Genomic DNA, 12127 nt, shown 5'->3' with positions numbered 1-12127 from the left:
TTATATGCTTGCTTATTGGAATTAAGGATTACAGAAATAATGAAACTTTTTTTGTCTTTTCGTATCTATAGTAAAGTGAAAATATAGTAATAGTTGAAAATTCTAACAAGATTTTGTCGAATTTCCACGATTTAAACCATCCTGAGTTCGAATAACACATTTTTGGAAAATGTTCGTTTGTCTGTCTGTGACAAAGATAACTCAAAACTGCTTTGAGCTAAACAATTGAAATTTGGTATACGGTCTTTAACCCAACTTTGCAGGTTTTGATCAAATTTTGTATAAAATCCGTTCAGATTGTCTGTCCAGCTGTTTGAATATAATTTAAACGGTAACTGTAAAACGTTGAGAACTGGAATGATAAAATTGGATACACAGATTTAACATCTACAGTGTAGAAACTTGTCAAATTTTGAACTAAATCCAACCTCGGATTGACTGCCTGTCGAAATGCTATGACTTAAATATATCAAATTTGGTATGGGATTTTACCACTTGAAGTTCAGTTCTGCGTCAAATTTTGTTCCAATCCGTTGAGAAAGATGTGTCTAACAAATTAGTTTTCGGATATTATGAACCGCATGTCAGGGATTAAACGAGAAGTAACTCGCCAAGGAGGGTATAATAGATTCAGTAAAAATGTTAAATTCCCGCCAAAAGTTAATATTTCATAACTGTTATACGCCAATGCCATATAAAGCGTTTTCTGGCATAAGTTTATTAGACAGTATGCGAGAAAGTTTTGGAGAAAACACTCCCGCTGGTTATTTTTGAAAACTTCCAATAATTCAGCTTTATGTTATAAACGTTTAATATTATATTTAAGGAAATGTGCAGAAGCATTAATTTTGGGTCAACAAATGGACCTATTTTAACTGAGTGGTCACTGAGTTCATTGGCCGGGACCCTTAATGTTCTTTTACTATCTGATGGTATATGAATTTACGTTCGCCAATTGATTTGATTTCAATAAGCGATTTTTTCGTCAATGGTTGCAAATACGTTAAATTACCGCAGTTATTTTACAAGTCTAGTGTCACTGGTGAGGTATGAAGAGGGAAGGTGCTAACTCAAGTAACAATCTCGTCTCCTGACCAGGGTTCAGAATTGCAAAATAAGACAAAAACAATCCAAATTTTTCCTCAAAATTGATTGATGATGCATTCAACTTAAATTGATAAATCTAGAAGTATTCAGTTAGTAAATTAATAAACCTTCCTATCCTTCATTTTTAAATATCCGAATTTGATTTAACATCTAATGCGAAAATAAATGAAAACTTCTAATTTTTCGTCATTTTTTTTAATAAATAAAATGCAAGATTTTTCAGGTTATAATTGAATAGAGAATAAACTAATTATTTATCTGAAAATTTCAAATTTTATTAATTATTGAAAAATAACAAATAATAAGCATGTACTGAATTTAAATCATTTGTTAATACTTCAAAATTTCTTTTATGAATCTTTATTCTTTCATATGCAGAGGGTACAAAAGTCTTTAGCAGAAAAAAAAGTAGAATTTAAAAAGAAAAATCAATTTTTTACAAAATTTGATGATTGATAAGCTTTTTAGATAAAATTCCTATTTATTTCAGCTCTCGTCATTGCATTTACGATAAAGTTCTTTGAGTTATGACTTAGAATCGATTCTATGTGCGAAGACCGCGACCTTTCAAGTTTAAATATCTTATCTCTTTTATTTTGATTAAGTTTGTTCCTGATCGGATTAGGATTCTCGCAGAAACTTAATTTTTTAATGTAATTAATGAATAATTTAATTAAAAGCAATATATTTAAGCTTTAAATGCATGATTATTTGTTTTGAATTTTTTAAAAAATATTTTATTATAGGAAAGTAGTCATAGGTTATGTAAAAAAAAAAAAAAAAAAAAAAAAAGGTAATAATATGGTATATTTATTTTGAAAAACGTTGTATGTAAATTTTTGGTAACATACAGTATTTCACAAAAAAAAAAAGTTTCTATCTAATATAATTTCAAATACAATATCAGACATTGGTAGCTTGCCTGACAACAGATGAAAAGTAATTTTTTAATAATTAGATTAGAGAAATCACTCCTTTATAGCGAACTCGACAATAGAAACTGTCTCTTCAAGTAACACACAGAACTTCATCGCCGACCGCATTTAAATGTAAAAAAACGATATAACTCTTTGAGTTATTATTTGAATCACTTATTGTGTTTGTAAGCTTCTCAGTAACCAATCTTCAGTTGCATTCTGTTCATTGATTACAAAGATATTCACTTATCTATAACTTTTAAATTATATGTAAATATTTTCACTCGTGTAGCTGTTGAAGATTAAAAAAAAAAATCATTTCACACAATGCAACAAATTTTTATTGAAAATTTTAAGTATGAGAAAAAAATTAACAAAATGGTTAAACTCCATTACATTTATTGTTTGAACTATTCAAGCAATATTAAGCATTCAAGTTTTCGGAGGGTTAATTTGCCAGTTTTGATTTTCATTCACTATTTTTTAATCGAAATTCATTTTCTTTGAAGGATTTTCTTTATGACATCTGGCAGATTCCGGGCACGTCAGCACCTTTCATGCACTTTGAACCAGGAGCGCACCGGTTCAAACCTAGACGATGGCAGATTTCTCCAGGACACTAAAAATAAAAAAAAAGAAATAAAAGTGATGTAAAAAGATTTAACAATTTAAAGTTCTTTGAAATTCAGAAAATTAAGAAGTCTGAAAGCATTATACAACAGAATTATTCATAATAAATGTGTAAAGGTTTTAAAGTTAGACTTTTATAATACATCATTTTTACATACGAACATGTTGTCATAAAAGCAATGTCTGCTAATTACAAGGGTCATTATGAAAGTAAAGTGACAAAAAAAAAATCGAAATTTGCTATCACAAATTTCAAGTTATCATGCGATAACATTATTTTTTTAAGCCACGTAGTATCACTCCGGCAGGAGAACAGCATTCTCTCACATGACTCATTTTTTGCAATCACCAACATTTAGAAAAGCGAAGGCTTTTGATCATCTCAAAATCAATCGTGTTCTGAATTTTTTTTTCTCGTGGCCAGATTATTTTAAATGAAAAACCAGTTTAAACCTATTTTAAACAATCACGTGACTATCGGATTACACATAGGTCGACATTTAGAAATGATATATATATTTTCTCCTTTCCCCATCTTAAGCTCCAAAACTTTATCTCGAGGCCAGATTTTCTTTTGAACGTCCGGTTTAAACTGGTTTGGAATGATCACGTGAGTATTGCATTGTGTAGTCATCAACTTTTAGAAAAGTGATGTTTTTTCTCTAAATCTTTCGAACTCAAAAAAATTTCCGCCTGGGGAAATTGAAAAAAAAAATATTTATATATATATATAAAGCTTTTGATACCTCTCCCGCTGTTTCGCGTTCATTCCCATTTTCTCCTCTGTGTTTCTCCCGGCTATAACGTCTTACGTCCCTGCCCTTTAATGGCCATACAAGAGAATCCTGTGCATGATGAGCATTCCCGCCACGTTGTAACTTTTTGTTGGCAATAAGTCTTCAAATATGACAACCTTTTCTTTGTCTTGTTTTTTTAATTATCTAATAACCCTAAAAGCGAAAACCTGATGCCTCAAAAGCGTTGAATCGCCAATTTTCTGTCCGTACCATTTGAGGCTTCAAAAGTCCCAAACCAAAACATCATGTTTTCACATAACAAAACTACAGGTTATAACAAATGCAGGCTTTTGTAATTAATTCTGAAGAACACGAAAGATATCAGATAGATTTTCCTTTCAAGCTTTCGCCATCAGTTGATATGAAACAAGTGAACTATCTTCCTAAATGCCAGTCGTGATGGAGTGTTGTTGATCACCGAGTCCTCTCGTTGCTCTTGGGTTCTCATATCCGAAAATGCTAGTTCTGCATACTGCCCTTAAAAATGTGCCATCTGTTGGTATGAAACAAGTTAACTATCTTCTACAGAGCCAGTCGCATGACTTAGCAGCCAGTCCTGATCACGAAAAGAAAAAATTACACGACCAGGAAATGATTCATACACTAACTGATAATCTTTTCTATTAGCGTTTCCTTGGCTGAATAGCTTGTGTCACCGACCATATTTTGAAAGAAGATTGAGAAATGTTGTTGCGACCCTTTTTAAAATTTTGCTGTGCAATGGAAACATATTGATCTTTCATGTAGTGCTTTGTATTTAATAACTTTAAACTGTCAGCTGTCAGGCTTTTTAGTTAGCAACATTTTATCACACAAATGGCGTAAAATTCAAATCTTATATGAATTTAGGGATATACAACACTTTTTTTAACAAGGTAATAAATGAATTTTTTTTGTGAATGTTAGAAAAAAATTTAATATAAATGAAAAAAATTTAAAATTTTTTTAAATTATTATTTACTTTGTAGCAGTAGGAACAACAACCACACCATCCTTTGTAAGATCCGCATTGGCAGTTTGGGACAGTCGAACATTGGAAATTGTCACAATTTTCAGGGCACAAAGGCATGCTGGTACCCTCCACGTTCCATCTATAGGAAAGAATGTCATTAAAAAAAAAAAAAAAAAGAATTGTAAATTTCTACTATTCGTTTTTAGTACTTGTTAAGTCTTCTACCACAAGACTAGAAATAGTTTATTTTATGTTAGTAAAATTAAGTATATTTCATTTGTTTATGACGTGTTTACTAACATAAGTTAAAAATATATAGAATAAATCACGTTTCCTGTTAAAACTAGCTATATTTTCCTTTTCTCCATTTGACTAAATGTGGTATGTTTTATGCTTACAAGGGGAGGGCACGAGGTTAAAAATTCAGTTCGGGATGAGATTTTGTATAATAGTAGTATAAATTTAGATTGGTCACCTACGAAAGTATTAAAACGCAATAGCCAGTCAATTCTGAGAAAATGGCTCTCAAACATTTTCTGCATAACTTATATACTAATAATGTGCCGCCGGTGCCGAAGCGCGAATGGTATAGTGCTTAAGGCGCTTCCGTAGTATTCAGGAGATCCGAGTTTAATTCTAGGCTAGCATTTTTTGGTTTTTTTTTTAAATTTCTATTTTAAATTAATTTAACAATTTACAAACAGTTTTAATTAATGTTTTTTTTTATTTTTTCATGCAAAAATAAATATTTCTCTCCTAATTCATGATTTATAATTTAATTTTTAAAAGAAAAACAATTATAAGTATGACTGCCTTTTTTTAAATATTCAGAATTATTTAAATTAAATTAACAGTTTAAAGATGGCTTCAATTAATATGATACTCATTTTTTATATAGAAAAAATAAATCTGTTTTCTCTTAATACATAAGTTATAACTTATTTTTTAAAAGAAAAATAATTATGCCCATGTAGTATATTGTTCTTGAATTATAATAATAATTTTTTAAATGTTAAAATAATTTATAAATATAATTTTAGCTATAAAAATATTTCAAAATCGCTCTTTTTATCTTAAAAACATTAAAAGTTTTAATTTTTTGGATTTTAATAAAGGTAACTTATATTTATCATAACTCAACGAAGCTTTATTTACATTGGGAATTAAAGAGAGCAGCTGAAATAAAATTATATAGGCAAAGATACTAAATGTTAATAATCGAAAAGAAAAAGTAGAAAGCGGATGTTAAGTTATGGAATGCATAGGCAGATGGTTCAAAATTTTTAGTAACATACGATATAATTTGTGCGCTGCCAGATTTTTTGAAGAAAAGCAAATATTTTTTTTAAGGTAAATAAAATTTGTTTTTTCATTGATTCCTTTAAGATTTCTCTTGTGGATAATCATAATGAATTTTGCAAAATATCAAAATATATCTATCTTCTTTGAAATTTTTTACAATAACCACCATTTCGTTCCCTCTATGTAATAAAAAAAAATTAGTGAAATATTTTCATGATGTCAGTAATTTAATTAACATTTATCATCATTTAAGTTATATATGAAATTATTTTTCCTGCTTAAAAATAAAGTTATAATTTAAGTATTAAGTGAATGAATATTTTTAAGGGAGATTTGTTTTTAAAATATTCATTTTTGATTAATAAAAGAGTTAAGTAGCAATTAAAACTGTCTGTAGCTTTATTTAAATAAATCTTTAAAAAAAACGCTTTCATAATTTTTTTAAAAATTATAATTCAGATATTAAAAGAAAATACATTTATTTTTTCATATAAAACATTTGTGTCATATTAACTGAAACCATGTTTAAAATGTTAATTCAATTTAAATAATTCTGAATATTTAAAAATTTAAATTATTACTTGTAATTATTTTTCTTCTAAAAATTGCTCAATTCAAGAATAAAGAGGATAAATATTTATTTTTGCAGTAAAAAAAATAAAAAACATATTAATTGAAACTGCTTGTAAATTGTTAAATTAAGTTGAGATAAATTAAAAAAATTTTTAAAATCAAAGAATGCTAGCCTAGAATCGAACTTGGTCTCATGTTTGCTATGACATTATCTTAACCACTATACTATTCGTGCCTCGGCAACGGCGGCACATTATGAGTATATAAGTTACGCAGAAAGTTTGAGGGCCATTTTCTCGAAATTGATTGGCTATTGCGCTTTAATATTTTCGTGAGTGAACATTCTAAATATGTACTACCATTATACTAAATCTCATTCCGAACTGAATTTTCAACCTCGTGCCCTCCCCTTGTTAGTTTTGTAGTATAGAGAAGAAAATAGAATTCGGAAGAGGAATCTTTCCCAACAGATCGATTTGGTTCAATTTTTTATATTGGTCTGGTTCTTAAGTGTCTTCTGAAGCCGTTATTATAATGATTTGTACTTTATAGTAACCCCAGTTCCCATTCTGGCTTTTGCTTTGATAATAATTTTTGAACTGTCATATTTGCTGCAGTCAACCGTCCGCAATCGTCGGATGTATCCAGTTGGGAGCATCATTATCAATAAATTACGAAAACTTGCATATAATTCAGCTAAATGGTTTTTTTTTATTCAAAGTATAGCTTTAAGCTTTATGGATTTAATTTTATAGAGAGGTCAGTTCTTTTACGAAATTTTTTCTCTCCCCAAAACTTAATTAAATTCTGTAATTTTGGCAATAAACCGTATGTCAAAATCTCATTCATCTAACTCTCTGTTTTTGAATTACCGTGTTCACATGCAGATTGATGAAACAACAAATCTATGTTCATTTCACTGATTTCTTCCAAAATATGACTCGGATCTAAAATGTTGGTTTGTCGATAACTGACCAAATTTTATTTGGTCCTGTTTTCTATAACAGAGTAGTATTCAATTTACTCCGTAAATTATCTTCTTCATAAACAGACAGACAAAATTCCGAAAAAAAAAAAATTGTTTCGGTGTCTAGGATGTTTGAAATGTGGAAATTCGTCAAATGAACTCTTCCGTATTTCACTCTAGGAACGACATGAGTGGTACAAAATAAAGCATATTTCCCCTGTTTTATGTTTAAACATTACTTTTATAACGTAATTTCTCAAATTTAATAGTTGGGCAGCTTATACGCTTATATCTTATCATTTTTTTTTTTTTTTTTTTTTTGCTAAGAATGAGTTATGGCACCATTAACATAAGATATTTCTTAATATCTCTACGATTTTGTTCAATATTCAGAATACTGGAAAATATCTTGAAGATATCTTTAAAATAATGTTATTCGATATTTATTATATCAGAAAATATCGTGAAGGAATCCTAAAAATGTTGATAGGGTAGATGATGCTTTGGTAGTATAATACAATTTAAGATTTCATATTCGATAACTTTCGTTTAGTAGACCGATTATCTCTTCGGTGTATTAAACACTGATTCTAACACTTATGATTTTTTGATTCTAGCTATTATTATATGATTGAATGGATTTCTCAAATAATATAAAAACATATCTAAAATTCCAAATCGTTTGAGGTATTTTTCTTACAAATTTATTTAAAACCAGTTATATTGAGCTTAAGCTGTAAATTTGGAAACAGACACAATAGAAAAAAATTCTTAACTCTTTTCTAAGAAATGAAATTTTCTATCATATACAAAAGTAAGTAAAGAAAAATACGTACAAAACGCAGCACAAGCATGTTGCTACGAAGGAAAATACTATAAACCCCATCTGCATCTTTTCAGTTTAGATCTGTAAAGCAAAATGGAATAAGTAAACTAATCAATGAATTATGAATATTCATATTTCATCTTTATTTCTTTATCAATGAAATATGATCAAAACTGATACTAATATTCAAGTATTGCTAAATTTTCTAAGCTGATCTCGTATTATCAAATAATTCACGTAAAACATCAACGAGGTCGGATTAATTGGTAATTATGCAAACAAGATCTAATCGGTATGGCTCTTTAGGTCAAGCGAGTTTCCTTTTCCTTTCCCAACTTTAAAAATCAGTACATTTTTTTAAATTAAATTTCTATATAAACCGCTTTTAAGGGGCAAATGTCATGCCAAATTGAAATAAAAAGAGAGAAAAAAAAATTCGACTTATTTCAAAAGAATTTTTTCTGTAAATAAGTTATAAAAATTAAATTTAATTTTTAAAAAATTAAAAAACCTTTTTAACCCTATTTAGATATTGCAATGTAAATAGGCCTCTACAGATTTGTGAGGGCTATTGAATTATGAATTAGTCTGCCCAGTACTAATTTATTAAATAGGCGACAGTTTAGAAGCTCTGCAACTCTGGCAGTTTCCACGACTTCGAGATTTTTATTTTTTATGGCATTTTCAGAGTTAACTAATTTTGTACTTTCATTTGATTCACAGGGTCATTTATTCGAACGCATTCAAATCAAGATTAATCATTTAAGTTTCAGCTAACATTCTTGATACTTTTAAAAATATATATTTTCAGGTTAGCTTGTAGAATAGTGCCCCCCCCCCCTCTTTATTGCATTTGGCTAAATGATTTACAAATCATCATTTTATGTAAACTTCGAATTTGATTATTTAGAATGTCAAAGAGTTCTATAATTTTTTTATAAAAAAAATAATGTTTTAAGTATTTTTTAAATTTGATTTGGCCCAGAACCTTCGCATGCCTTAATCAAACCTATATTATTCCTTACGAAACAAATTGAACACATTTATTTGCATTTGAACATGAAAACGGAAATGGTATTCCAAGAACAATGTTCTGAAATTTAAGAAGGAAAATTATTTTAAATGAATGGGATTTAAAATATTTGTGTATTTGCCAATATTTATTTTTTTGGTAAATATTTCTACACATTAAATAACATCAATAGATTTCAAAAGTTAAATTTATCAGAATTCTATTTAATTTGCATAGTTTTGAAAAGAATAAATGAGCATTCACCTTCGGAGACTCCCATTATAATCTTTTTTTAAATAGAATTATTACGAAATTTAGGAAATAAAAAAAAATACTCGAATATTTTTTGTTGCATTTATATGTTTATAATAACTTTCTATAAAAAAAAGAATTAATTTGCAATACAATTATATTGATGTAATATTTACAATAATTTGTTATTAATGTTGTTTTAACAGAGTGATTTTTCAATTTGAATATCGACAGCACAAATATAATATCGTGCTATATTCTCTAACTTTCATCATTTTTATAAATTTAACTATCTTTCTTCAAATTTTATCTAATTAGTTTAAAATTCAAAAAAATTTGTAAATAAAACTAAAGAAAAAGCCATCGACTTCTATCGACTATCTCTCTTGCAATAACCAAATAAGATACAAATATGGAAGCCAAAATTTAAAAACGATATGGTTGAATTTGACTAATTCAATTTTTTAAATTCATATTTACTTTGATCATTTTCTTGTAAACAAAATATTAAAAATGAAATGTTTACTTTATATATATATATATATATATATATATATATATATATATATATATATATATATTGTTAATAAAGTTAAATACGCTCGTACTTTGTATTTGTCTCCAGACCCTGTAAGTGAATAATTTTATATTTAACCTTAATCTTTTTACTTGAGTAAAAGATTTTACACGTTTTAATATATTTAAACAAATATATTTTTCATTTAAAAAACTTTTTATATAATTTTTATTGTTTAATTTATGAAATTATTTTTGAATAAAAAATTAATACATGAAATGATTTTTAAATAATTTTTTTTATTTTATTCATTAAAGGTATTTCCCATTCCATTATTGATTTTTTTAATGTTAATTATTAAATGTTAAAAATAAATATTTGCTACCAGTTTCAATTTAAGCAAATTAAAAAGATTTTAAAGCAATTTTTAACACCGCACGATAATTTTTTTCTCGTTCTGTAGTTATTTTTATATCCAGTTTTTCTTAATTCGAACTTTTGGATAAATCGCATTTTTTTTATTGTAATCCTAACAGTTTCAAATTAGTCAAATGTATAATGGAAAAAAAGAGCCTCTCTTTAATTAAAATTAATTCTTATTTATCAAATGAAACTCTTCTCACTTGATAAATTCTTTTTATTTATTCAATGAATAAAAATGTATTTAGATTTTGTAACTGTTAAAAACCAAATATTATGCTTCAAAAAGCCCATGGTATATTAAAAATGGTATGAAATTTGATAAATATCAATTGGCAGAAAAATATTGCAAGTAAAAATATAATAAGTTAGAACATTGACTTACCTCTTAGTATAACGACAGAAAGACGAATGCTTTTTGTTTTGATGTTACTGAGTTTGTCGACAGGAAATTACAATGAGAGCGCATTGATTATAAAGATAATATTTCACCACAGATGAGAAAGCGTTAATCAAGAAATTACACTTTTCTTAGAATTTCCTGGCAAAATTTTACATTCAGGTGTGTTATTTCCAAATGAAGACAGGAAATGGGGAAATCCTCTTCAGAAAAAATATACCCATTGTTTCTGTGGAAATAAAAATTTATGACTGAAGGTTCAAGGCTATTTTTTTCTGTCAACATTTTTTTTTCTTCTGTTGTTTCATTCTGATGTAACATTAATCTTGTTTATAATTCCTCCACATTTTCATAAAAAAAAAAAATTATCATAGGATTACATTATTTGTATAACATCGAAGGGCCCTTTCGCTTTTTCGTGAAAGGAACACACAAAGAGATGGCATTGATTGCAATCGTCACAATACCGAGCCTCGGAGGTTTTAATGACTCCCTGCATTTCTGGTATCACCAGGCCCGAAAGCAGCATTTTTACAATAATGTTTTTTGGAATGTCCATAGATATTATAGTAGCCACTTATAATTATCGCAGACGCAACGGTCAATATATTGCTTCGATCAAATCAGCGCAGAATAGATCGCGTGTATCTAAATACCTGTTAAAATACGTCGGTTCTAGTAATCATCATTATGCTTAGAGTGATCATTTTCGATGTCCAGGATTTTTTTGTTCGGATCAATCAAGAGGGTGACACTGATTCATTGAAAAGTAACGAATCTTTTGAGACCTGGCTGAACATTGAACGAAATTGGAAGACAAAAGAATTCATTAAAATTAAACATAGCTCCTAGATATGCTTTCTGTTCTTCCAAAATATATCTACACCAAATGGTTTGTCCTGCCGTTTACCAACGCATTTTCTGATTTCATTTTGATAGATGTATGTTCTATTATAAGCAATTATTACTCAGGTAGGCATCTTCTTCAGAAAATCAAAATTAGAATCAACAAGTCTTTCTACCTTTTAAAAAGTTCTTGTAACGCCCTCTGTCAGCAAAAATTTGATTTCATTTTTTCGAATGATAAAATTATAAATATTTCAATATACCTACGAAAGATCAATATTTCAAAAAACATAATCATAGCAGAGTAAAATAAAATATATATCTAAGAGTTGATTAAATGCATGCTTCTGCTATAAACAAAAATAATGAGTTTTTCAAAAAAAATTGGCAGAAAAGAAATTCCCATGACCTCCTTTAAACTATTACCAATTTTGACAAAATTTGGTCCAGTAGATTTCCTTTAGGACCATTTCAAAGTGGAACTTTAATTATAACCTTCCTGTACATTATATTTTAATAATGAAGTGTTTTCGTAAGAAAGTTTTACTAAAGATTAGTATTCTATATCATAGATATAAAATATTAAGACGTATGCAAATATAAAAATCA

At 27.9% G+C, this 12127-nt stretch overlaps 1 protein-coding gene across 1 annotated transcript; it reads right to left on the bottom strand.

Annotated features, from left to right (window-relative positions):
* Positions 1-2342: 2342 nt before the first annotated feature.
* LOC129968862 (8.6 kDa transglutaminase substrate-like) lies at positions 2343-10808 on the bottom strand. The gene is made up of 4 exons (XM_056083171.1): positions 10658-10808; positions 8082-8152; positions 4413-4542; positions 2343-2643 (listed from the first exon to the last, which is right to left on the bottom strand). The coding sequence occupies exons 2-4, from the start codon at positions 8135-8137 to the stop codon at positions 2542-2544; spliced, it is 288 nt and encodes a 95-aa protein (XP_055939146.1). The 5' UTR covers positions 8138-8152; positions 10658-10808; the 3' UTR covers positions 2343-2541.
* Positions 10809-12127: the final 1319 nt, after the last annotated feature.

Source organism: Argiope bruennichi, chromosome 5 (genome assembly GCF_947563725.1).
Source record: "Argiope bruennichi chromosome 5, qqArgBrue1.1, whole genome shotgun sequence".
Classification (NCBI taxonomy): Eukaryota; Metazoa; Arthropoda; class Arachnida; order Araneae; family Araneidae; genus Argiope; species Argiope bruennichi.
The sequence above is the reverse complement of the archived record's forward strand: the minus strand, read 5'-3'. Positions and strand labels throughout refer to the sequence as shown.